Source organism: Vipera berus (assembly GCF_964194415.1).
Source record: "Vipera berus genome assembly, chromosome: 3".
NCBI classification, from domain to species: domain Eukaryota; kingdom Metazoa; phylum Chordata; class Lepidosauria; order Squamata; family Viperidae; genus Vipera; species Vipera berus.
Genome location: NC_138204.1, coordinates 63,299,815 through 63,324,243, shown reverse-complemented (window position 1 = coordinate 63,324,243; position 24,429 = coordinate 63,299,815). Strand labels below are relative to the sequence as shown.

The 24,429-nt window shown below is 40.4% G+C and overlaps 1 protein-coding gene across 2 annotated transcripts in view; it reads left to right on the top strand.

Moving 5' to 3' along the window:
- TUT4 (terminal uridylyl transferase 4) overlaps window positions 1-24,429 on the top strand; it is a 49,135-nt gene that overhangs the window by 18,603 nt on the left and 6,103 nt on the right. For both annotated transcript variants that reach the window (XM_081323437.1, XM_081323438.1), the window contains exons 10-28: window positions 170-296; window positions 3,083-3,202; window positions 3,395-3,607; window positions 3,738-3,912; window positions 4,712-5,433; window positions 5,626-5,776; window positions 7,802-7,888; window positions 9,025-9,128; window positions 9,225-9,282; window positions 9,387-9,490; window positions 16,732-16,821; window positions 18,561-18,674; window positions 19,365-19,442; window positions 20,296-20,473; window positions 20,654-20,701; window positions 20,789-20,871; window positions 21,624-21,739; window positions 21,921-22,081; window positions 23,135-23,235. In XM_081323437.1, the coding sequence (XP_081179563.1) occupies window positions 170-296; window positions 3,083-3,202; window positions 3,395-3,607; window positions 3,738-3,912; window positions 4,712-5,433; window positions 5,626-5,776; window positions 7,802-7,888; window positions 9,025-9,128; window positions 9,225-9,282; window positions 9,387-9,490; window positions 16,732-16,821; window positions 18,561-18,674; window positions 19,365-19,442; window positions 20,296-20,473; window positions 20,654-20,701; window positions 20,789-20,871; window positions 21,624-21,739; window positions 21,921-22,081; window positions 23,135-23,235 (2,830 nt within the window). The remainder of the gene's footprint in view (window positions 1-169; window positions 297-3,082; window positions 3,203-3,394; window positions 3,608-3,737; window positions 3,913-4,711; window positions 5,434-5,625; window positions 5,777-7,801; window positions 7,889-9,024; window positions 9,129-9,224; window positions 9,283-9,386; window positions 9,491-16,731; window positions 16,822-18,560; window positions 18,675-19,364; window positions 19,443-20,295; window positions 20,474-20,653; window positions 20,702-20,788; window positions 20,872-21,623; window positions 21,740-21,920; window positions 22,082-23,134; window positions 23,236-24,429) is intronic.

Here is a 24,429-nt window from a genome sequence, read left to right as displayed (position 1 = left end):
AATAGATTTCAATATCTTCTGGGAGAACACTACATTGTGAAAAGATATTAATGCAAATAGCATATGTAAAACAAAAATATTGAATGTTTTTTGGGTTTTTTTTGTTTCAAATTTCACTCACAAAAAGTGGTAGAGCTTATACCTTCTCTCAAATTTGTTTCAATGTCAGTGGTTTAACTTGTAAAGTAAGTGCTGGAAATGATGTGGCCTGCCTTACAACTGACCTGCTAGCTGCACTCGGCAAACTAGAGCCAGTCCTTGTTCCTTTGGTGTTGGCTTTTCGCTACTGGGCTAGAGTAAGTTTTTAATATATATATATTTGTTCCTTACGTGTACTTTATATAATGATGATATTCTAATGTAAGTAATACAACACAAAAGTCATTTTAGTTATATATTTCTGTTAGAAGAAAATCTCTTTGTCTGAGTCAGAAAGTGTTGATAAAATAAGTTCTGTGGTTCACACCTCACAATTCTGAAAATATTACTTAAGCATTACTTTTATTAGGGCTAACCCAATGTGCACAAAACTGTGATCAACTTTTTGTGCTCTCAGAATAGAACAATATATTATGAAAGGTAATGAAGTAATGTAATGAATTCATGAAATCTGTATGACCCAAATATTAAGGTAAATGTATAATCTGAGAGCTCAAATAATTGGATATCAAAATATACATAGAAATGTTATAGCAATTAAATATAGTGGTTGATTCACCTCTTATTGGAAATGTAACCAATGATTGAAGTTGTCTTCAACTTCTGTCAAAGCACACACGGTTTCTTCAAAAAATATTCAATTAATATTTGTAAATAAATAGATAAAATTAATCTTTAGTAAACTTCAGCACTTTTAATTATATATTTATCTATTCATTCCATTTAAGGCTACTTAATTCCAGATGAACTCTGCGTGGCTTATATGATAAAAAAATAAAAAGCAGTTAAATAATATACATCCAAATGTAAATTCCAAGGATTGCACAAAATACACCTGACAGGCTCAGTAGTCAGCCTTCTCTAGAACCTTGGAAAAGATTCAGTTTTTAAGGACTGGGAAGATAAGCACTTGTTCAAATAACCAGAGCTGATGCCATGAAGGGTTTTACTGAGGCACGCCCATCGTTGTGCCTTTGCATTTTGGACCAGTTGTAGCTTTCAAATGATCTTCAAGGACACGTAGAGTGTACTACAGTAATCCAACTGAATGTGATGAGAACATGAGAGTCCCCATCTGAACGGCCTTGTAATCCAGAACCGGTGCCAATGTTCTAAAGCCCTGATGGCCACAACTATCACCTGCTCTTTGTTGAGTCTAAAGCAGCCACCAGATTGCACACAAGTTGTGAACATGGTAGTGCAGCCTCTTCCACAACTATAGATAGAAGGTCACTAAGGTCAACCTTCCTGGGTAAAGCAGACAAGAAATATATAAGGCTGTTCCAATATTATGAAGGGGCTGAAGAAATGGTACTTACAACTAATCCTTGTGAGTTCCAGCCATTGCATCATTTTTGCACTTAGGTAATCGTGGTCCAGGTGCTCAGCACCCAACTCACATTATAATATTGTAGTGAGCTATGATTATGTGATCACAGTTTCCAACCTTCCCTGCCAACTCCCAAAAGCAAAGTCAGTGGGGAGACCAATCAGGAGTAAGACATCATGGTCACATGAGGTCCTTGTTTAACAATAACTGGTACTGCTGGAATTGCCATTGCTAAGCAACACTATCACATCATTTTGTGCTTTAGACAGGGGTCCTCAGCCTCTGGTTCGTGGACCAGAACCAGCTGCGGCATACCAGAAACCAAGCCGCGCAAACAAGTGAAGCCCTATCTATGGGATACAGGCAGCATGCAAAACCACGCCACCACCAGTCCGCAGAAAAATCTGTCCAAGGAACCGGTCCCTGGTGCCCCAAAGGTTGCGGGCTGCTGCTTTAGGCTATATTACTTAGCGAGGACAATTTCAGTCCCAACTGCCATTACAACCCAAAAATTACCTATAACTCAATCTTCTGAATACTAAATTTAATGAGTGCCTTCTACTTAATTTTTGCTTATGGAATGACATTCCATTTGTTTAATTTTATTTTTCTATTTACATGTTTAGTTTTCTTTCAGGTTTGATTAAGAAAACGTGTTATTTAAATGTTACATTCTTATTACCTTGGTCAGGTTGTAGATTACAGATGTATCTATATTTATTTTGCTTTTTATATTTAGCATTCTCTCCCCCCCAATTTTTGAATTTAGGTGCATATAGACTGTATATAGGGACGCGGTGGCTCAGTGGGTTAGGACGCTGAGCTTGTCGATCGGAAGGTCGGCAGTTTGGCGGGTCGAATCCCGAGTGCTGCGTAGCAGAGTGAGCGCCTGTTACTCGTCCCAGCTTCTGCCCACCTAGCAGTTCGAAAGCACGTAAAAATGCAAGTAGAAAAATAGGGACCACTACGGTGGGAAGGTAACAGCGTTCCGTGCGCCTTTGGCGTCTAGTCATGCCGGCCACATGACCACGGAGATGTCCTCGGACAAGCGCTGGCTCTTCGGCTATGAAACGGAGATGAGCACCGGCCCCTAGAGTCGGAAATGACTAGCACACATGTGCGGGGGAACCTTTACCTTTACCTTAGACTGTATATTGGGTCCACAACCCCTGGGCCGCGGCCTACTGCCAGGCCTTGAGCCGTTTGTAACCGGGCTATGGGTGTGGTGAGCGAGGGTGCACGCATGCATGCACATCCCCATTTGTGCAAGCAATGGGTGAGCATATGCACAAGTACATCCATTTTGAAAGCTCTGGGCTCGCGTGCCTGTTCCTTGTGCAAATGGAGCTGCGTGCACGTGCTTGCTCAGTGCTCACGCGGAACCATCCCCTCCCCCCACATTATTCCACAAGCTGGAAAGGTTGGGGGAACTTTTTATAAAAGGTTAGAAAAATGGAATAAAGGGTAGGAATGGAAACTGTATTGCTATTAATGTTAAATACGTAAACCCAGACAACTTGCTGCTTACTAAATACTAAAGATTGTTACGATAAAAAAACTAATAAAATATACATAATTTCCTCTTTTTTATAGTTGTGTCATATTGACTGCCAGGCAGAAGGTGGAATCCCTTCATATTCCTTTGCCTTAATGGTAATATTTTTCCTTCAACAAAGAGAACCACGTATCCTACCATCATATTTAGGCAACTGGGTAAGCTCTTAACTCAACCATATGATTTATTCACTGGTACAGAGGAATTACTCAAAAATTCTTGGGAAAGTTCCTAAAGAAGCTTTTGGATTCCTAATTGGAACTAGATACAGCTATCGTTCATAGTATGATATAACTGTTCATCTTATAAAATTTATAAGATTACATATGAAAAGCACCTTGTTTCTTTAGATTGAAGGCTTTGATTCTAAGAAGGCTGATGATTACCAACTGAAAGGAATAAAAGATAAAAAGTTTGTAGTGTGGGAATACAAACTACAAGCAGGGAAAAATGTGAATACTGTAGAAGGCAAATCTAAAGGAGACCAGCACAGAAATGGTAACAAGACTACAGCAGCCATGGAGCCAAACATCCAAAATAATCCAAAGGAGAAAAAAGGCCATGTGAGTGATTCCTTTTAATTGCAAAGTGCTCTTTTTATTAGTACTCTTTTCATTTAATGACCTGAGAATAAAACAAGTTAAGCTCAGAATAAAACAGGTTAAGCTTTTTTATTTTCCCCGCTTCTTTCAGTCTCCATTGTCATTGGAAACACCACACCAGATATCTCTGGGACAACTCTGGTTAGAATTGTTGAAGTTTTATACACTGGAATTTGCTTTGGAAGAATATGTTATCAGCATACGGGTACAAGAACTTTTAACCAGAGAAAACAAGAACTGGCCCAAAAGGCGAATAGCCATTGAAGGTAGGGCATTGCATTTTCTAAAAGTTCTTGTAAATGAACTTTTGCCTTATTTACCTGATTTTGCGCATATATATATATATATATATATATATATATATATATATATATATATATATATATATATATATATATGGTTTCATTTAAAGGCTTACAGTGAATTGCATTTAATTGTGTCTCTAACTAAACAGATCATATTTGTAGAAAATTAATAATGTTAGTTTGCTATAAATCATTGTTGGCAAGGCCTACTCCATTCCCTTTTCCTCATGCTTTGATGTTACTGTAGAAATTATACCAAAAAGGAAATGGTTGAGTGCACATAGTAAGGAGCCTCTCTTTGTTGTTCTGTTCTTTGTTTTTCATGAATTAACACTGTAACAAAGAAGATTCAAGAAGAAAACTTGCGTATAATCTATTGACGAAATATGTTTTGTATTATGTTATTTAATTTTTAAAACTCGTAGGTATTTATAGATTAAACTGATAAAAGTAGATATGAAAAATATTCTGAAAATGGCAATAATTGCTTTATTTTTTAAATATTTTTTAAAAAGCTTGTTCCTATTGTTTTTAGATGACAGTTGACATCTGATTATTTTATAAGTATTTATTTTAAAATAATCATCTTGTAAAAAAAAGAAATCTGATTACTTGAAGGCAATTTTATAATAGGATAAATGTTTTCAGCAGCCAAACAACTAAAATGTAACAGGTCTATTTAAAGTGCAGTATATTGACTTCACATTTGAAATTCCTAATTTAAAGCACTATCTAATTTATTTCATTTCCTTTTTCTCAGATCCCTTTGCACTAAAAAGAAATGTTGCACGGAGTCTGAACAGCCAGATGGTATTTGAATACATCCTGGAGAGGTTCAGGACAGCGTATAAGTACTTTGCATGTCCCCAGCGTAGAGATGAGACTAAGCCCAAACCAGATACCAAGAAAAAAGAAAAGGGAAAAATAGGTAGCAAAAGAACTGGAGAAACTGTGATCAACTGTTGCCTTCCACAGCAGGCCAATATTACAGGAAAACATAAACCAGGTCACGGATGTAATTTACAGGAGTGTAAATTTAATGAATGTAATGAAATGGAATCTACGACTAGGAGATGTACTGAGAAAATTAAAAGCTTTTTAGTAAACTCAGAAATTATAAACACAGACTCTGGAGATAGAGAAGAAACTATATCGTTTATTACTAATGAATGCTGTGAATTAGAACAAAAATCACTTAAAAGAAAGGATGATCAAGAGCTTTCAGCTGAAGATAAACTAAGCCACTGTTGTGTTTTTAATGAACATAAATCCCGTGATACAGATTCTGTTAGTGGATTATCTGACACTGAAAGACTGGATTCAGTAATGGAATATCCAACAAATAGCGTGTGCTCAGGCACTAGCATACCAGCTACCTCGCACGATTGCAAAGCAGCAGAGGAAACTCAAGACATTAGAGATGAAGTCACCACAGAAGACATGCATTATGTGTTCGATAAATTTATTTTGACTTCTGGAAAGGTAAAATAAAAACAAAAGTCATTTTATATTTCATTAAATTGTTTCCTTTATTTAATTTCAATTTTCTTAACTGAACTATACAACAACATATTTCCACTATCATACCTATATAACATAAGTTGACACATAATATTTAGAGAAATAACACAGTTTAAATTGTAAAATACTATTATTTTGTGTGTGTTTTCATAGCCTCCAACTATAGTATGCAGTATCTGCAAAAGGGATGGCCATTCCAAAAGTGATTGCCCAGAAGATTTTAAGAAAATTGATTTAAACCCACTACCACCAATGACAATTAGATTTAGAGAAATACTTGATCTTGTATGTAAAAGGTGCTTTGGTAAGTAATATTTTTGCTTTTTGGAATAAGGTTGAATTTTTGTGGAGGCCCACATTATTACGAGATTTTAACTCAGTAGAAATAAATTTATGTACTACCATCAATAGCACTGGCTCATTAAGGTAAATATGACAGTTTGGACTTTGCCATGTACAGTGGGACAAAAAAGTATTTAGTCAGCCACCAATTGTGCAAGTTCTCCCACTTAAAAAGATGAGAGAGGCCTGTAATTTTCATCATAGGTATACCTCAACTATGAGAGACAAAATGGGGGGAAAGAATCCAGGAAATCACATTGTAGAATTTCTAACGAATTTATTTGCAAATTATGGTGGAAAATAAATATTTGGTCAATAACAAAAGTGCATCTCAATACTTTGTTATATACCCTTTGTTGACAATGACAGAGGTCAAACATTTTCTGTAAGTCTTCACAAGGTTTGCACACACTGTTGCTGGTATTTTGGCCCATTCCTCCATGCAGATCTCCTCTAGAGCAGTGATGTTTTGGGGCTGTCGCTGGTCAACATAGACTTTCAACTCCCTCCAAAGGTTTTCTATGGGGTTGAGATCTGGAGACTGGCTAGGCCACTCCAGGACCTTGAAATGCTTCTTACGAAGCCACTCCTTCATTGCCCAGGCAGTGTGTTTGGGATCATTGTCATGCTGAAAGACCCAGCCACTTTTCATCTTCAATGCCCTTGCTGATGGAAGGAGGTTTTCACTCAAAATCTCACGATACATGGCCCCATTCATTCTTTCCTTTACACGAATCTGTCATCCTGGTCCCTTTGCAGAAAAACAGCACCAAAGCATGTTTCCACCCCCATGCTTCACAGTAGGTATGGTGTTCTTTGGATGCAACTCAGCATTCTTTCTCCTCCAAACCCAATGAGTTGAGTTTTTACCAAAAAGTTCTACTTTGGTTTCATCTGACCATATGACATTCTCCCAATCGTGTTCTGGATCATCCAAATGCTCTCTAGCAAACTTCAGACGGGCCCAGACATGTAGTGGCTTAAGCAGGGGGATACGTCTGGCACTGCAGGATTTGAGTCCCTGGCGGTGTAGTGTGTTACTGATGGTAGCCTTTGTTACTTTGGTCCCAGCTCTCTGCAGGTCATTCACTAGGTCCCCCCTGTGTGGTTCTGGGATTTTTGCTCAGCGTTCTTGTGATCATTTTGACCCCACGGGGTGAGATCTTGTGTGGAGCCCCAGAACGAGGGAGATTATCAGTGGTCTTGTATGTCTTCCATTTTCTAATAATTGCTCCCACAGTTGATTTCTTCACACCAAGCTGCTTGCCTATTGCAAATTCAGTCTTCCCAGCATGGTGCAGGTCTACAATTTTGTTTCTGGTGTCCTTCGACAGCTCTTTGGTCTTGGCCATAGTGGAGTTTGGAGTGTGACTGTTTGAGGTTGTGGACTGGTGTCTTTTATACTGATAACAAGTTCAACCAGGTGCCATTCATACAGGTAACTAGTGGAGGACAGAGGAGCCTCTTAAAGAAGAAGTTACAGGTCTGTGAGAGCCAGAAATCTTGCTTGTTTGTAGGTGACCAAATACTTATTTTACCGAGGAATGTACGAATTAATTCATTAGAAATCCTACAATGTGATTTCCTGGATTCTTTCCCCCCATTTTGTCTCTCATAGTTGAGGTATACCTATGATGAAAATTACAGGCCTCTCTCATCTTTTTAAGTGGGAGAACTTGCACAATTGGTGGCTGACTAAATACTTTTTTGTCCCACTGTGTCTAACAATAAGGTTTATAAAAATGTCAAGGATACATTTGAAATCACCAGATTTTGTAATCCTAAAATTGATTTTTTTGAGAGAGAGAAAAAAAGATTTAAGAAAACAATGAGAAAAATGAGAGGTTGCAAATGAGTGTTTTATGAAGCCCTTGTAAAATATTGTAAATAATATAGAGTTGTACGTGTTCATAGAAGAATTAATTGAAAGATAACTTATGCTTGGCTTCAAATACTGCCAAATGCCTCTTGTTTTTTATTTGTCTAGATGAATTGTCACCTCCTTTCTCAGAACAACAAAATCGAGAGCAGATTCTGGCAAGTTTGGAAAGGTTCATTCGTAAAGAATATAATGGTATATAATAAGAAATCTTTATGTCAACAAAAGCTTGTCTTATAACCACCTAAGCCATCCTCTGAAAATTTTATCTTAAAAGTGTACAATATTTCCATCTCAGCAGAGATTCTAAAATGTTTTACCACAAATATTAAATAAAATTGTATTTAGATCTAGCCATATTAATAATGAATACTACAATTTCCACTGATTTCAGTGGACTTTTGAAAGATTTTGTGAAGCCTGGTCTAATAAATTAATATTAAACTATTATATCAAATTCTGTTCACCTTCCGGTGAAATGAACTTGCTCTTAAGGACTGGAAGATGTTTTGGTATAGATTTAAAGTGGACTGTGGAGGGCTTAGGTGGAAGAAAGGAAAGGATATTTCTGTAGCATGAGAAGAAAATATATTTGCACCAGATTGGATGCAGTCCAACATTTATCATCTTAGAAATATATGTTGCCTTGACAACACAGTAATAATTCTAAAGCATTAAGGTGTCTGTATCTACCTGTATAATAGCACCTTAATGCCCTGTACTTCAACCTTTACCTTTAGATCGCTGCATGTGTACACTAATTTGAAAAGTAACTAGGTAAAACAGTCATATTTTTAAGGCTCAAATGTGTGTGTATTTAAGGCTCAATTGTGCCTGGTTTTTTTTTTGCATTTTAAATGCATTTGTTTGATCACTAAGTATTGTAGATTAAGATTCCTCTGAGATAGTTTAGAGTACTATTGTATATGCATGATTAATTAAGCAAACATGTATTTCAGTTCATAATCAAATATTCATAGATGTTAGAGTAGGGATCCCCAACCCCGGTCCCTGGCCTGGTACCAGTCTGTGCTGTTGGGAACTGGGCCATGCAAGCAGTGGGTGAGCACGAGTGCATGTGCAAAGCTGCATTTGTGCAAGCAACCATCCCCTGTCTTACCGCTGCAGTGGTGCCGCTGCCCCCGCCAATCCGTAGAGCCGGAAAGTTTGGGGACCGTTGTGTTACAGCATGCATTGAATCATAGGAAAAAGTGACTGCTTATAAACAACCATTGTAGGTTACATTGGAATTCATAAGAGCATTGATTCTTTTGACTCTGAAAATGTTTTCTCCATTTATGGGAATCTCTTTCTCTCTCTATTTTGCTCAGACAAGGCCAGGCTGTGCCTGTTTGGCTCTTCAAAGAATGGATTTGGATTCCGTGATAGTGACCTGGATATCTGCATGACTCTAGAAGGCTATGAAAATGCAGAGGTAGTTCTTTTGAAATAGGTTTGCATACTTTTGTTCTTGGAAGTATTTGTAGCATGTTGTAAATAATAATACAGTGTTTTTATTCATTTTCTCCAGAAATTAAATTGTAAGGAAATTATTGAAAGCTTGGCAAAAGTTCTTAAGAAACATCCAGGTAAGATTAGGGTACTGCATATTGAATAATATTTTATACATTTTGTTTACTTTTACATAGTATTTAGCATTCTTAGTTTTAAGAAGTATTACTTACCTTTGCAGGTTTAAGAAACATTCTGCCTATAACAACAGCCAAAGTGCCTATTGTAAAATTTGAACACAGACAAAGTGGCTTAGAAGGTGATATCAGCTTATATAACACACTGGCAAGTATCTTTCAGTGAAGTTTTGGCTGACCATCCTAATTCTACATAAGCTAAAAATTGCAAGTAGTATTTAATACCTTGGTTGAAAATTGAAGTGAAAAAGAGATTATTAGGGAATATTATTATTGATAAGGGGTTGACAGGCATACACTCTAGCATAGACACACAAGGCCCGCGGGCTGAATCCAGCCCACCATGTGGTTCCGTCTGGCCTGGGAACCTGCTCTGGAAACAGTGAAGGAGCGGCCCACAGCACCTTGGCCCGGCCCAGGCCAACTGGGCACTGATCTACAACCTGGTGCCAGCCATCAAAGCCAGAACGTGCTTAGCCTTAGGTCCATAGGGCAGCCCTGGAACCAGCGATGGGTGCCCCCAAGCGGAGTCCAGTGTCCCTGCTGGCTGTCTTGCCCCGCAGGCTGACTTTACCCGAGACGCGGTGCTGATTGTCTTGTGCATGCACCCGGGGGCGGGGCAGATGCGGCAGGGCAGCTCCTTGCTGGTTCTAGGGCTGTCTTGTGGATTTAAGGCTGAGCGCATTCTGGCTTTGATGGATGCTACCAGGTTGTAGATCAGCGCCACTCCCCCCTCCCACCAGCACCTCCATGGCCCCCTCACTGACAGCCTCGCAGCCACGGGACCGGCCCCACCCACGTGGCAGTAGCATCATGGACACCGGCAGCGCTGGCAATCTCTCCCCCTCCCATCATCCCTTCGTGAGTGCAGAGGAAGGAAGGAAGGAAGGAAGGGAGGTGAGGCAACTTGGTTGGAGATGCCCCAGTTCACGCAGTTCTACTTCAATCCTGGATCCATTGAGACTTGGGCTCAAAGGAGAAAGCAATTTTGTGTTCTCTTTTGTCACAGACAGGACTTTATTGGTAATCCAAGTTAACATTGGTATTCCTGAATTGTGAACTCTTAGGAAAGTATCCGCTCCTTATGTGTTGCAAACAGCCATTTCCAGTGGGGAAAACAGGACAAAGCAGAGTGGGGAAAAATAGTTTCCTTTGCTATATTTCCAGTCTGAATTAGATCATGGCAGGGTCCCTACAGGAGAGCTCTTTTAAGTATTATTTAATTTAATTTAATTTAATTTATTAATATTTCTATACCGCCCTTCTCCCGGAGGACTCAGGGCGGTGTACAGGGCAAGAATAAAACACAGAAATTTACAAAAACTAAAAGATAATTAAATGCATGCCCGATTAAAATACAATTGATACATAGTAAAAACCCCAATAAAAATGATAAAAACCCCACCAATCCCCCCTCAGGCCAGGCCGGCTTGCTCGAACAAGTATGTTTTCAGATCGCGGCGAAAGGAGCGCAGATCGGGCGCCGTCCGGAGCTCAACCGGTAACTGGTTCCATAGCTCCGGGGCGCCCACAGAGAAGGATCTCCCCCTGGGGGCCACCAGTCGGCATTCTCTGACCGGTGGCACCCTGAGGAGGCCCTCTCTGTGGGAACGCACAGGGCGCAGGGAGCTTGATGCCGGCAGCAGATGTTCCCTGAGGTACTCCGGCCCCATGCCATGGAGGGCTTTGAACACCATTACTAGCACCTTGAATCTCACCCGGAAGACAACTGGCAACCAATGCAGCTCACGGAGCAGAGGTGTCACATGGGAGTATCGGGAGACTCCCAACACAACCCTCGCGGCTGCATTCTGTACCAGTTGGAGCCTCCGGGTGGTCCTCAAGGGAAGCCCCATGTAGAGAGCGTTGCAGTAGTCTAGACGAGAGGTCACGAGCGCGTGAGTGACCGTGCATAAATCATCCCGGCTTAGATAGGGCCGCAACTGGCGCACCAGGCGAACCTGGGCGAAAGCCCCCCTAGTCACAGCCACCATGTGATCTTCCAAGGTAAGCCGCGAATCTAGGAGGACTCCCAAGTTGCGAGCCCTATCTACGGGGGGTAATAATTCACCCCCCGTAGAAAGAGATGGAATATCCGAATAGACCCGGGATGAAGGTATGCAAAGCCACTCGGTCTTGTCGGGGTTGAGTTGAAGTCTGTTCCTCCCCATCCAGACCCGAACCGCCTCCAGGCAACGGGACATCACGTTGAGGGCATCACTGGGGTGGTTTGGGGTAGAAAGAAAAAGCTGGGTATCATCAGCGTACTGATGATACCCAACTCCAAAGCCACGAATGATCTCACCCAGCGGTTTCATATAGATGTTGAACAGGAGAGGCGAGAGGACCGACCCCTGAGGAACTCCACAAACGAGAGACCTCGCGGTCGACCTCTGCCCTCCTGTCAACACCGACTGCGAGCGTCCCTGGAGATAGGAGGAGAACCACTGTAAAACCGTGCCTCCCACTCCCAATCCCCTGAGACGCCGCAGCAGGATACCATGGTCGATGGTATCGAAAGCCGCTGAGAGGTCTAATAGGACTAGAACAGAGGAATGACCCCTGTCCCGAGCCCTCCAGAGATCATTCACCAGCGCGACCAATGCCGTCTCCGTGCTGTGCCCGGGCCTGAAACCCGATTGGTACGGGTCTAGATAATCCGCTTCATCCAGGACCAAAGGGAGCTGATGCGCCACCACACTCTCAACAACCTTCGCAAGAAAGCGAAGGTTGGAGACCGGACGAAAGTTGTTCAATACAGCTGGGTCCAAGGCAGGCTTCTTGAGGAGAGGCCTCACCACCGCCTCTTTCAAGACGGCAGGGAAGCTGCCCTCACTCAAAGAAGCTGATATAACTGCCTGGAACCAGCTGCGTGTCCTCTCCCGGGCTGCATAAACCAGCCAGGAAGGGCACGGGTCCAATAAACATGTGGTGGAGCTCAGTCTCCCCATAATCCTGTCCACTTCCTCCGGAGTTACAGAATCAAACTCCTCCCAAGTGATATCGACAAGACCACCCGCGTCCTGATCGCCAGACTCTGCCCAGTCAGAGTCCAGACCGGTCCGAATCCGAGTGATTTTGTCCGACAGATAATTGTTAAACTCCTCGGCACGACCCTGCAAGGGTTCCTCCCTCACCTCCTGATTAAGGAGGGAGCGAGTCACCCTAAACAGAGCGGCCGGGCGATTATCTGCGGACGCGATAAGGGTAGCGAAGTGATTAGACCTCGCCACCCTCATCGCAGCGAGATAAGACCTAATATGGGTTCTTAGTCGCAATCGGTCGGATTCGGATCGGCTGGACCTCCAACCGCTCTCTAGGCCCCGTCTCCGGCGCTTCATCTCCCGGAGCTCCGCGGAAAACCATGGAGCTCGACGGGATCTGCATCGGGTCAGGGGCCGCAAGGGTACAACTCGGTCAAGAGCCTCAGTGGCTGCCCTTTCCCAAGCTTCCACTAAGGCATCTGCCGAGCTGTGAGTGGGGGAGGCAGGTGGGGACCCCAGCGCTGCCTGGAATCTCGCGGAATCCATTAAGCGTCTGGGGCGGTACCATCTAACTGGTTCCACGCACCCACGGCGGGGGGTGGCAAAACGGAAGACCAGCCGCAGGAGATGATGATCGGTCCATGACAGGGGCATAATAATTGGAGAGCCCCCACCAAGGTCATCTAACCACCGACCAGATAAGAAAACTAGGTCAAGGGTGTGGCCTCCCTCATGAGTCGGTCCTGAAATTACTTGCGTCAGGTCCATGGCCGTCATGGAAGCCATGAACTCCCGAGCCAACTCAGATGATCCTCCCAGAGATGGTAGATTGAAGTCCCCCAAAACTATAAGTTTCGGGAACTCAACCACCAACCCAGAGAGGACATCGAGAAGCTCAGGCAGGGCTGCTGCTGCGTGACTAGGCGAAAGGTACACCAGCAGCAAGCCCAACTGCGCACCAGGGCCGCATCTCAAGAAGAGAGACTCACACCCGACTATCTGCGGAACGGTGGCCTCCCGCGGAGCTAAGGTCTCCCTCATAACAACAGCCACTCCCCCACCCCTACCCTGAGCCCGAGGCCGGTGTAGCACCCGGAAACCTGGTGGGCAAAGATCAGCCAGAGGAATACCGCCCTCTGGGCCCAACCAAGTCTCCGTGATGCAAGCCAGGTCCGCCTGCTCACCCTCAACCAAGTCACGGACGATTATGTGTTAATAGAAAAGTAACTAACTTACCTCTGTTCCTAAATGCTAAAGCTGTTGCACATAAAAACGGAGGAGCTCTGATCAACTATCCCAGCCACCATTTTGATCAACTATCCCAGCCACCATTTTGACAGTTTTGCTGTACTGTTGTCTCTGGACGCCCCTGCTAAATGCAAGCATGGGATAAACTGAGCCTGGTTTGTTCTCGGTCTTTTAAGTGGCCACAAACTACTAGCAAAAGTGGCATTTGATCACAAGGCCAGGAGGCATCGAGAAATGTTTCCCCTTTTGCATTTGAGCATCCAAGAAGGGACAGGAAAGAAGAAAGGAAAAGAGGAAAGACAAAGAAAAAGAAGGAAAGAGGAAGGAAGAAGAAAGAAAGGAGAATGAAGAGGGAAGGAAAAAGAAGAAAAAGGGGAAAGGAAGAGAGGAAGATTATAATGAGAGGGAGGAAGGGTCTGAGGGAAGTCCTGCCTTAGCACTTAGCCATGAGCAGCCCTGCTGCCCTTTTGACATCCCCTTGTCCCTTCCTCTTGACCTCTCCTGGTGGTCTCCCATCATATCGCTGAGGATGGTTTGGTTACAAAGCCGGGTCTTCTCGTGGGGAGAGGGAGTGGGTCTCCTTCTGATCCACACATTTTGCCCTCCCGCAACTTGGCCAGGGAGAGCGAGCCAATCAGCAGCAGCCTTGAGGAGGAGGTAAGCACACCCGGGCGCCCCCTTGGGAAAAGCTGGATTGGGCATTTGCCCTCCATTGCCCAGGGCTCTGGGCAGCCTGCATCCCTGGGGGTCCTCTGCATGGCCTGAGAGGACAGCAACGCTCCTCTGGTGGACCAGGGTATAGTGCTCGTCCTGGTCTTGCCTTCCTCGGCTGGAGACAATGGATCCCCCCTGCCCGGGCCCCCACAGGAGCCCCCTGACACAAGTGACGTTGAGCTGGCCACACCCACCCTGGCCACCCCCACCCCCACTATGCCCACCCCAGCCCCCTAAGGTCAACCACAACCCTGATGCGGCCCTCAATGAAATCGAGTTTGACACCCCTCCTCTAGCAGTTCAGTTTTACTTAACATTTCAGAATGTTCTGGAAGTTGCTTTTAAAATACGTTAAAATATATATTAAGAAAAATGCTCAGTATAGTGAAGTAAGGAGTATAGATAGGCTATTTTTCTGTATTTTCATATAGATGCAATTAAAAATTTACATATAATAATCATTTGACTCTATACATTATAAGGATCATCGATTTCCCAAATGCTAAATGTAATCCCTCCCTGCAAAACATATGCACCATTGATGTTTACTATATCAGTATTGTTGTTTATGAACCGAACTGAATTATGTCTTACTCAGCAAGCCATGTTTAAAACAAACTTATGATGGGATGCAAAAATGTGCAGCTTGGGAACTGGAAAACTTATCAAGTACCGTATATACTTGAGTATAAGCCGACTCGAGTATAAGCCGAGACCCCCAATTTCACCCCCAAAAACTGGGAAAAGTTGTTGACTCGAGTATAAGCCGATCCGCCGTTCTGCATGCCTCGGAGGCTGGATCCGCGCTCTGCAAGCCTCTGGGATCCTGGGAGGCCTAATGCAAGCACCAGCCCGCCTGCCTCAGGTCTCCCCCACCCCCAGATACTGGGCTTCAGCACAGCTGGCTGTCTTGCCAAAGAGAAACATCTGGGAAGGAAAACCCTGTCTTACCTCTTTCCCAATTCTGCCTCTGCCCTTCCTCCTACCAAGGTGTTCTGGGACTAGTTCCCTAGCCTTTTGGAGCTTTTGGTGTTCGCCCATCAGCTGTCTACGGGGAGGCAACAAAGCTGCCTCTCTAGGCTTTGAGAAAAGGCCCCTTGCACAAAAGGCAGCTTCAGGACGAGCTTCCAAAAACCCTTTCCTTCCTTAACGCCCTCCCCACCTTCCCCCAGAAAGCCATATTTCTTTTTTTTTTATTGAAAATTTTTATTGAAGTTACAATATTATCCCCTCCCCAACCCACCCCAGAACCCCTCCCCCTCCCCCATATTTCTTCAATAACAAAAACATAAAAAGCTGGTTGGGATGTACTCGCTGATTTCCCCCCCCCCTTTTTTTAGATGCTAAAACTAAACTCTCCCTCTGCCTTCCAACCAATATCCCTTTTTAAAATCTTACCTTGGCTCCAGATGGAAGAGTAGAGGAACTAAGCTAGTAAGGAGAGAATTTTTTTCTGCAACTTTTTACTCCTGAAGTAGTAGTAGTAGTAATAGTAGTAGTAGGAATAATAATAATAAATCCCTAAAAGTTGTGCCAGAAAATGGAGGACGCTGGGTCTTTGCAAGTTTTAGCTGTCTGTCAGACTGCCTGAAAAGGGCGGCCTTCAGGCAGCCAGGCGGACAGCTAAAGCTTGCAAAGACCCAGCGTCCTCCATTTTCTGGCATAACCTTCGGAGATTACTTTAAAAAAAAAACAAAAAAAACCTTCAGAGGAAAAACAGCTGCAGAAACATTTTGTCTCCTTGCTGGCTTGGTTCATCTACTCTTCAGCCAGGAGGGAGTCCAAGGCCTAGAGAAGGAGAGCTTTGCAGCATCCCTATGGACAGCTGATGGGCAGACAGCTGAAAGAAGCAGGCAGGCAGGGCGCGGAGGAACGGAGACCTGCAGGTCTCGGACTGCGGTGGCTTGGGAGAGGTGCGCGCGATCCCGGAAGCACCAAAGCCTCGGCCGCGCACAAGTCCTCGGTAAGTTTTTTTGTTGACTGGAGTATAAGCCGAAGTGGAATTTTTCAGCCCAAAAAGTGGGCTGAAAAATTCGGCTTATACTCAAGTATATACTGTACTTTTAATGATTCCAGAGCTCTACATCCTCACAAATTTGATCAAGATTTGGGCCCTTTCCTTATGTATGACAAGAATGAAACCTTAAACTTAAAACTGTCTACTACAGTACAAAGAACTCAGAGCCTCACCCCACCCCCTCTCTTTCTCTCTCTCTATTTAGGCTCCAAGTTTTGAGATTTTTCCTTCTCCTTTTTTGAGTTCATGGATATTTGGTTAGCCTCTTGATGGCTCTGAGAGTCAGTAAAGATGCATTTACGTTGCAGTACAGTTCTCTGTATCCCTAGGAACTACTAGTTCCTACCTCTGGTCTCAGCTATTACATGATCTGTATAATGGATTATACCTTAATGTTACTCTATTGAATATATACTTGTTTTCTAGGCACAGCATAACACAAGAATGCTTGCAACTTATGCAGCCATTGATCCAAGAGTGCAATATTTGGGATACACAATGAAAGTTTTTGCAAAGGTAAATGCAGTAATGATGCGATTTTAAAATACAAGGTGTTCAGCATTCCTCCACCAAACAATTGAGGCATTATTATTCAAATACTGGTTATTTTTTAAGCACACTAAAAGATATGGTGACTGCTTTGCTGAATTGTTGAAAGTTAGTACAGTTGTATCTCAATTGGATTTAGATTCACTAGTGAGTGTCACAGATTCATTTGGCTTCAACAACATATCAAGGACCAAATTCCAACCATCAAGGATTAACTGTTCCTGTTAAAACTCCTGAAAATGCAAAAAAAAAGTCTCAGTAAAGTGATGATAGTGAGTTGTGTATATCCTTGGCCACACTTTTTCACCTTGTACAAAGCCTGTTATTTGCAAACTTTTCTTGTGAATCCAAATTCTTTGTTTACTAATTATTGATAATTATTATTTTGGCTTTGAAATGTAGAGGTATTATTATTATTGATTGCCTTTTGACATAGTTTAATAGACTGCTGGTATCTATGTCAGGAACTTAAGCAAAATGAAATCTATAAAAATCAGGATCCAAAGCAGGCCTCTTAGCAATTTTCATACGTGATGTCCTTTTACATGCATATGCAAACTTACACTCTAAGGGTACTACTTTGGGAAACATTAATTACTGTAGGTAAAATAACTGTTCATGAATTTAGGGTAACTAGCTTAGTCATTCAAGCTACAAAAATATGCATTGGTTTATTCAGTACCAAAAAATAGCAATCTAAATTATATAGAGAAAATGACTATACCCACCATAAATACATCTATATATCTGTCTATATTACTAACTCCATTATCCCTAAGTAAATAAAAAATGACTTCAAACACAGGCTTCTATATAGTTTTGAAAAGAGTTCAGAAGACTTGAAAAGAGTTCAGAAGACTTAGATAAGAAAGAGAAGAAAATTTACTCTGATAAGAAAGAGAAGAAAATTTACTATGGTAGACAGTTATTCACATCCGCACATAACATTCAAGGAAGTGAACATGGTGGCACAGTTGACATTATCTGGAAGAATGGAATAAAACTAGTGTGTTTTTTTTATTTTCATCAAAAGAAATATAGGAATAATAATTTCAAAAAAATGGCTGATTTTTTCAAAAAGTTCAATAGAGAAATATGCTTTTTGACATTAATATCTGGGAAGGTTATAACATGATTATTCTTGAAAACAGGCTGGTATATACCAGAAACCAACGTGGATTTGTTAGGAACAAGCCCTGTAAAAGTTATTTTTTAGTAAATTGTGGGGAACTGATATGTATGTATGTTTGACAAAATTTCCCATAATATTACCGTAATATTCTGAGTAGGAAGTTTGCTAAGGGATGGTTGCTAAGTGTTTTACCTTGAAAGCATTATTTAGAATATGTTTGTCATTAGTTTCTGAAGTGAGTGATCACATGGAGTTTTGCTCATTTAAGTGAATGAATGAATTTTTTTTTATCAATGGATAAAATACATACGGTAAATATTATGGCTCGTGCTCTGCTATACTCTCTTGAGACATTCATGCTCCTAGTAGTTCCTACTTAGCTGCTTCCAAGATCAAAATTCCTAAATTGAACTACGAATTTTCAGTAACAGTATGCATTTGACTCTGATTATGTTTTAGTGAAAACATACTTTGAATTGGCATAAAATGTCTTTTCTTAGTATCTATTCTGGTGGTGTATTTGTTACCCAAAATAACTTGCTATATGCTTATTGCCTTGAAAATGTTTGAACAGCGTTGTGATATTGGAGATGCATCCAGAGGAAGTCTCTCTTCATATGCCTACATTCTCATGGTATTGTACTTCTTACAACAGAGAGAACCACCAGTAATCCCCGTACTGCAAGAGGTAAATTTTCAAGGAACAAAACTTGGATAATTTGCTTATGATATTAGTGTTGGTTGGGGTTCTTTTTGAAGAATTACTGAATCAAGTTCGGATCTTTTCCTAGCCATTTCACATGGGTGGTATATATAGTAGTTTTCCTCATAAAGAGCTTCTTTCCCAACAAAAGTCTGAACATTATGTATAACAGGAGTAGATAATCTGGATACTTTGGATTAGTTTACATAAACCCTAGTCAGACTGGCTAATAATTAGGCACTGTGGAATTACAGTACAAAATGCATGAAGTGACTTGTTTACCTACATGTAAAAGCAGAGAAATTATGTTTTTATTATTATTGCTAAAGTGGTAAGCATCTGATTTTAACTTGAGTTTTGAAATCAAATGAAGTTGTATGCTTCATAACGCTTTTATACTCCAAGTCTCTTTATTAGCAAAAATATGCTCTGTTAATCTTACCACTAAGTAACACAATCAAATCACTTTCCCCCCACCATTCTGGCGCATGTGTCTGGCATTCTGGGCCAGAGGTTTATGGTTTTCTTGAAATTTTCAAAATAGATTCTTTTATTATTCATAGTTTTAGAAAGAATCAGATAAGTAATGCATGTTTTTTTAAAAAAAACACATTTCTGTATTTGGAATGCTTTTAGTTTTCATAATTTTCTGCTTTTATTTTTCATGTGTTATAGATATTTGATGGGCAGCAGATCCCTCAAAGGATGGTTGATGGTTGGAATGCTTTCTTCTTTGATGATACCGATGAATTGGTAAAGTCCTCATTTTGGAATAATCCAATTAATTCTTAGGTCTGCTTTAATTATACTATGTAAAGTCTGCCAGCAATATATTTGCCATTCTGTAAACTAAAAAGAACTTTCTCCCCGGTCTTTTATTGTTGGACAAAGTAGCTGAGGTAATATGGGAAGAATTGGAAGTGGACCAGCAATAAGAGTCTTTGCTATTTTTGTAGTAAAGATTAGTGAAGCTTACCTGCTTCTGTGTTTTTGTGTTCTTTTTTTTTAAAAGGGAAAAAATGTATTCATTTTTTTAATGTCGATATAACAACCTGGGGCTACCACAGAAGAGCTATTCTAATCAGCATCTCTGTATCATATTTTAGACAGATTTCTTTTTCAAAACAAGTGCATGTTTCATCCAAGAAATACTTTGTCTCTATCGTAATAAGATTGTTAGGAAAGGAACTGTTACTTGGAGTTTGCATAAGTAGAGAATTTTGTAGAGAAAATACCTGTATTTATTTGTATCCCTCCCCCTTTGTTATTTTTGCAAATAACTCAAGGTGGCGAACATAGCCAACACACCATCTCCTCTTATTTTCCCTCCAACAACCCTGTGAGGTGAGTTGGGCTGAGAGAGACTGACTGGCCCATGGTCACCCAACTGATTTTCATGGTTAAGGCGGGACTAGAACTCAGAGTCTCTGGCTTTCTAGCCTGGTACCTTAACCACTTTTCCTCCTACCCTGTTAATAGATAATCATAAAGGACAGCAGTAACTATTTTGCACTGTGCTACTTTAGAAGCTTTCTGGTTAAAACTGTTGCATTTATTTTAGAAAAAGTTGTCGCCTGACATGTTCACTGCTATAACTTTTATACAGAAAAAACGTTTACCTTCTCTTGGGAAAAACACAGAGTCACTGGGAGAACTCTGGTTAGGATTACTGAGATTTTACACTGAAGAATTTGATTTCAAAGAATATGTCATCAGCATTCGGCAGAAAAAGCTGTTAACCACATTTGAGAAACAGTGGACATCCAAATGCATTGCTATTGAAGGTAGTTATTGAATATTTCTTGTTTAATAAATTTGTTCTTAAGAATCTTCATGTTTATATTACATTATGCTAACATATTTCAAAGCAATTTTTACTGCATCTGTAGTTTTTATAAAGAAATATGTGCATTAATTTTTTTTTAAAAAAATCTCTTAATTTTTTTGTTATTGTTATTGCTCAGATCCCTTTGACCTAAATCATAATCTTGGTGCAGGAGTTTCTAGAAAAAGTAAGTACATAAAAAGTATTATTCAACTGAATGAACTTCAAAATTAATACTGCTTTTTAAAAAAATATCTCTTTTTTTAATCCAAAGTGACCAATTTTATAATGAAAGCATTAATCAACGGGAGAAAGTTATTTGGTACCCCTTATTATCCAATCTCAGGAAGAGAAGCTGTAAGTTCTCCTTTCTTCTGCCTTATTACAAATGAGCAAGTATTTTTATTGTACTGCTGTAGGATATTTCAGATACATAAAATTTTAATTTGCACTATCCCATTTAATTGGCCTGAAGATGTATGTGTTATGCTGATAGAGCAGGTCATACTTAATAGAATGCTTTTCTCAGCACTCTTTTTTTATTTTCTCATTCATGAAATCATTAAAATAATTGCTCTGCAAATCCTAAAGTTTTCTTTTCAATGGATCTTTGCTTTACATAAGCCATTGGCTGCAGATCGATCCACTATATAGAAGTGCGCGTTATCTTGGAAATGTTGTTAGCTGCAAAGTTGTGTCCGACCCATCGCGACCCTATGGACAACGTTCCTCCAGGCCTTCCTATCCTCTACCACCTTCTGGAGTCCATTTAAGTTCTCACCTACTGCTTCAGTGACTCCATCCAGCCACCTCATTCTCTGTCGTCCCCTTCTTCTATTGCCCTCAATCTTTCCCAGCATTAGGCTTTTCTCCAGAGTCTTGGAAATAGAAGCCTGTAAAAGCTTGATATAGTTATATGCATATACACAAAGAGATACACACATGGAAAAAAACAAAACAAAAATGGGAACGTATTCACTGTCCACTAAAGTTTTGAATAGCTGGTTGGAACACCTTTCTCTATAATGAATGACTTCATCAGTAAGACGTAAAAGTATTATTACCTGTGCTGTCTTACTGGAAAATGAACATGTTTCCAACTCTTTCAGGAATATTTTTTCAATTCCAAAGTATTAACTGATGGAGAACTGGCCCCAAATGACAGGTGCTGTCGTGTCTGTGGCAAAATTGGCCACTATATGAAGGACTGCCCTAAAAGAAGAAGGTTAGTAAAAACATATGCTTCTCTCTTTCATAAAATGAGCCTGAAATCTTCAAAATATTCTTTCCCTCTATTTCTTTGCACTTACATCCTCTTGTTGTCCTTTTAAAAATATTTTTTTCACATTGTGTCATACTTTTCAAGGATACTGTAAAGCATATCTTTCATACTTTTTCTTCTTAAGGGTAAAGAAAAAAGAGAATGAAAAAGATGATGAAAAGGAACTAAAGGAAGAAGAAAGAGATGCCAGAGAAAAGAGATGTTTTATGTGTGGTGACATGGGACATGTTAGAAGAGATTGTCCTGAATTCAAGCAGACCAGACAAAGAAGCAATGGTTTAGCAGGTAAAATAAATTCTCCAGTTTCCGTTTTTGTATCCTGTATTACCAGTTCTGCTTTTGCACTTTTGTCCTGATTGATCCCAAAAGCCTGATTTTTGCTAAGAGAGTTGTTCATAAAGGCCCGTGCATAATTTTAATTGGCTCTCAGGGATTTCAGGAGAGTTTGGTTGGTAAGATGAGTTTCAACATTACTAGTTGTGATACCCGATTGCCTTACAATGATAGCAAAAGCAGATGTACATCTCCAGTAGCTAACTTCTTTGGAATAGATAATTATTTTCTAATCAATAGTTAATTTAAATCTAAGTGTGAGTTTCAGGAAGGATAATACCAAAGCAATTTATAATACAGTAAAGAATGTAATGCAGTCAGTTAATACAAAGTCAATTATTGCAATTGTATTTGGATTAAATGGAAAAAAGATTCCTCCTCCCTGTTTTAAATTATTTTTTCCACCTAATATTTGATAATAATTATTCTGGACAGTTTTTCCCCCTAAACATTTTACAAACTAAATACATGATGATCAGCCAACATTGTTGAAATGTAGGTCTATATTTTGCTTTATATTTAGCCTTTTTCTTATGCTCCATTATTACATGACTTTTAGTAATAATTTATAGCCATGTTCTAGTTGTAACTTCACAATGTCTTGAGGTTTGTCATTCTTCAAAGCCCCTCATAGTGCTTATTTAGCAGCCCTTCTTCCCTACATTTTTTTCGAAAAATAATTTCAGAAAGGAAATTTTGTGAAGTTGAGGAACTTGAATTTAGTAAAATCTTGCTGTAAACAATTTAATAAATGAAGGTTTATAATTGGTAATTTTAGAATGAAGGATCCAAACAAGTAGAAATTAGGAATATTGCAAGTTGTGCAGTAGTAATTTTCCCTAAAGGTAGGGAAGCACTTGTTTATGATTTATCCCTAGCATAAAGCACTGCTGCTGAAGAGCCATAGATAAAATTGTGGTTGTAAATGTGCTTGTCTTTGTACATATTTATTTGAAATTTGATCGCTTAATTTAAATTACACTTTCTTTATATTTTATCATTTAGCTTCTCAATTAGTCAGAAGCTTGGTAAATTCACAGCAAGTCACTGGATCAATTCAACAGCAGGTAGAAAGACCCTCGCGTACTAGACAGCCATCCGAATGTGTAAGTTGTATTTTCAATGTTTTTATGAATAGGTTTTGTATAAGTAGCAAGCACTGACAGTATATAAAAACAGTAGTTATGAGTACTTACGATGATTCTTACAATGAAACACCTGGTGGACAGGTCAATAGTTTGTTTCCCCATATTTATAGTTCTTTTATTTAATCTATTATACACACACACACACACACTCAGAAATCACAGATGTAAGGTTTTTATTTGGTAATTGAAAAGTTGAATTAATGAATATGCCACTGCAGTATGAAAATTAAAGGTCATGTTTATAGCTACATGTTTTACGTTAGTGGTATTTAAAAGAGGACTTAAATCAGAAGAGTATGTAAGATAAAGTCTGTTAGTAGAAACCTTGTATACAAAACTCAAACTAGTGAAACAATTTATAGTAGTCCTCGACTTACAACCGGTTGCTTAATAACTATTTGAAGTTGTATTGCTATTGCTGAGCACATTGATTTGTGCTTAGAGTGTAAGCCGCCCTGAGTCTTCGGAGAAGGGCGGAATATAAATGGGATTAAAATAAAATAAAATAAATAAAATAAGTTATGATGGCCTAAGAAGGGGCATAAAGCACTTCGGACCATAACAAAATGTCACACTCCCCGCTGTAGTTGGCAATCTGTTCACACGTTGATTATCAAGCACCAGACACTCCTGTGATCTCCATTTTCAATCTTTCCACTGTTTTTTCCAGAAACTCAATGCTTTCCACTTGGATTTCAGGAAGAAAGATTTTCGTGCCAGAGCAGAAAGATACTTGAGTACAACCTGTGGGTAGGCCTGCCAGGGCTTCCCTTACCTGCTTGAGGCAGCCCAGGTTCCTTATATTACTGCTGCCTCTCCTTTCTGGCACCTGCCAAAATCTTAAGCACACTAAACCTCCATGTGCAAGACTGCTTAGGAGCTGCGGAAATTTGCTAAAATTAGTTTTCAAAGGAATCTCATTTTCCACCCAAAAAAAAAAAACCAGTTGGGGTGAGGGGGGTTTCCAAAGATCCAGTAACTATCGCATAATGCCAGTTCTCTCTCTCTCCTCCCTCCCCCGGAATAACACGTGTGCCTGTAGTGTGGACGGCAGGAAAGACATGGCAGAGCCGGAGGGAGATGGAGAGGAAAAGTTGGATAAAACATGCTTCTTCTCCCTTTTCCTTCACCTTGCAGCCGATCTCCTTCCTT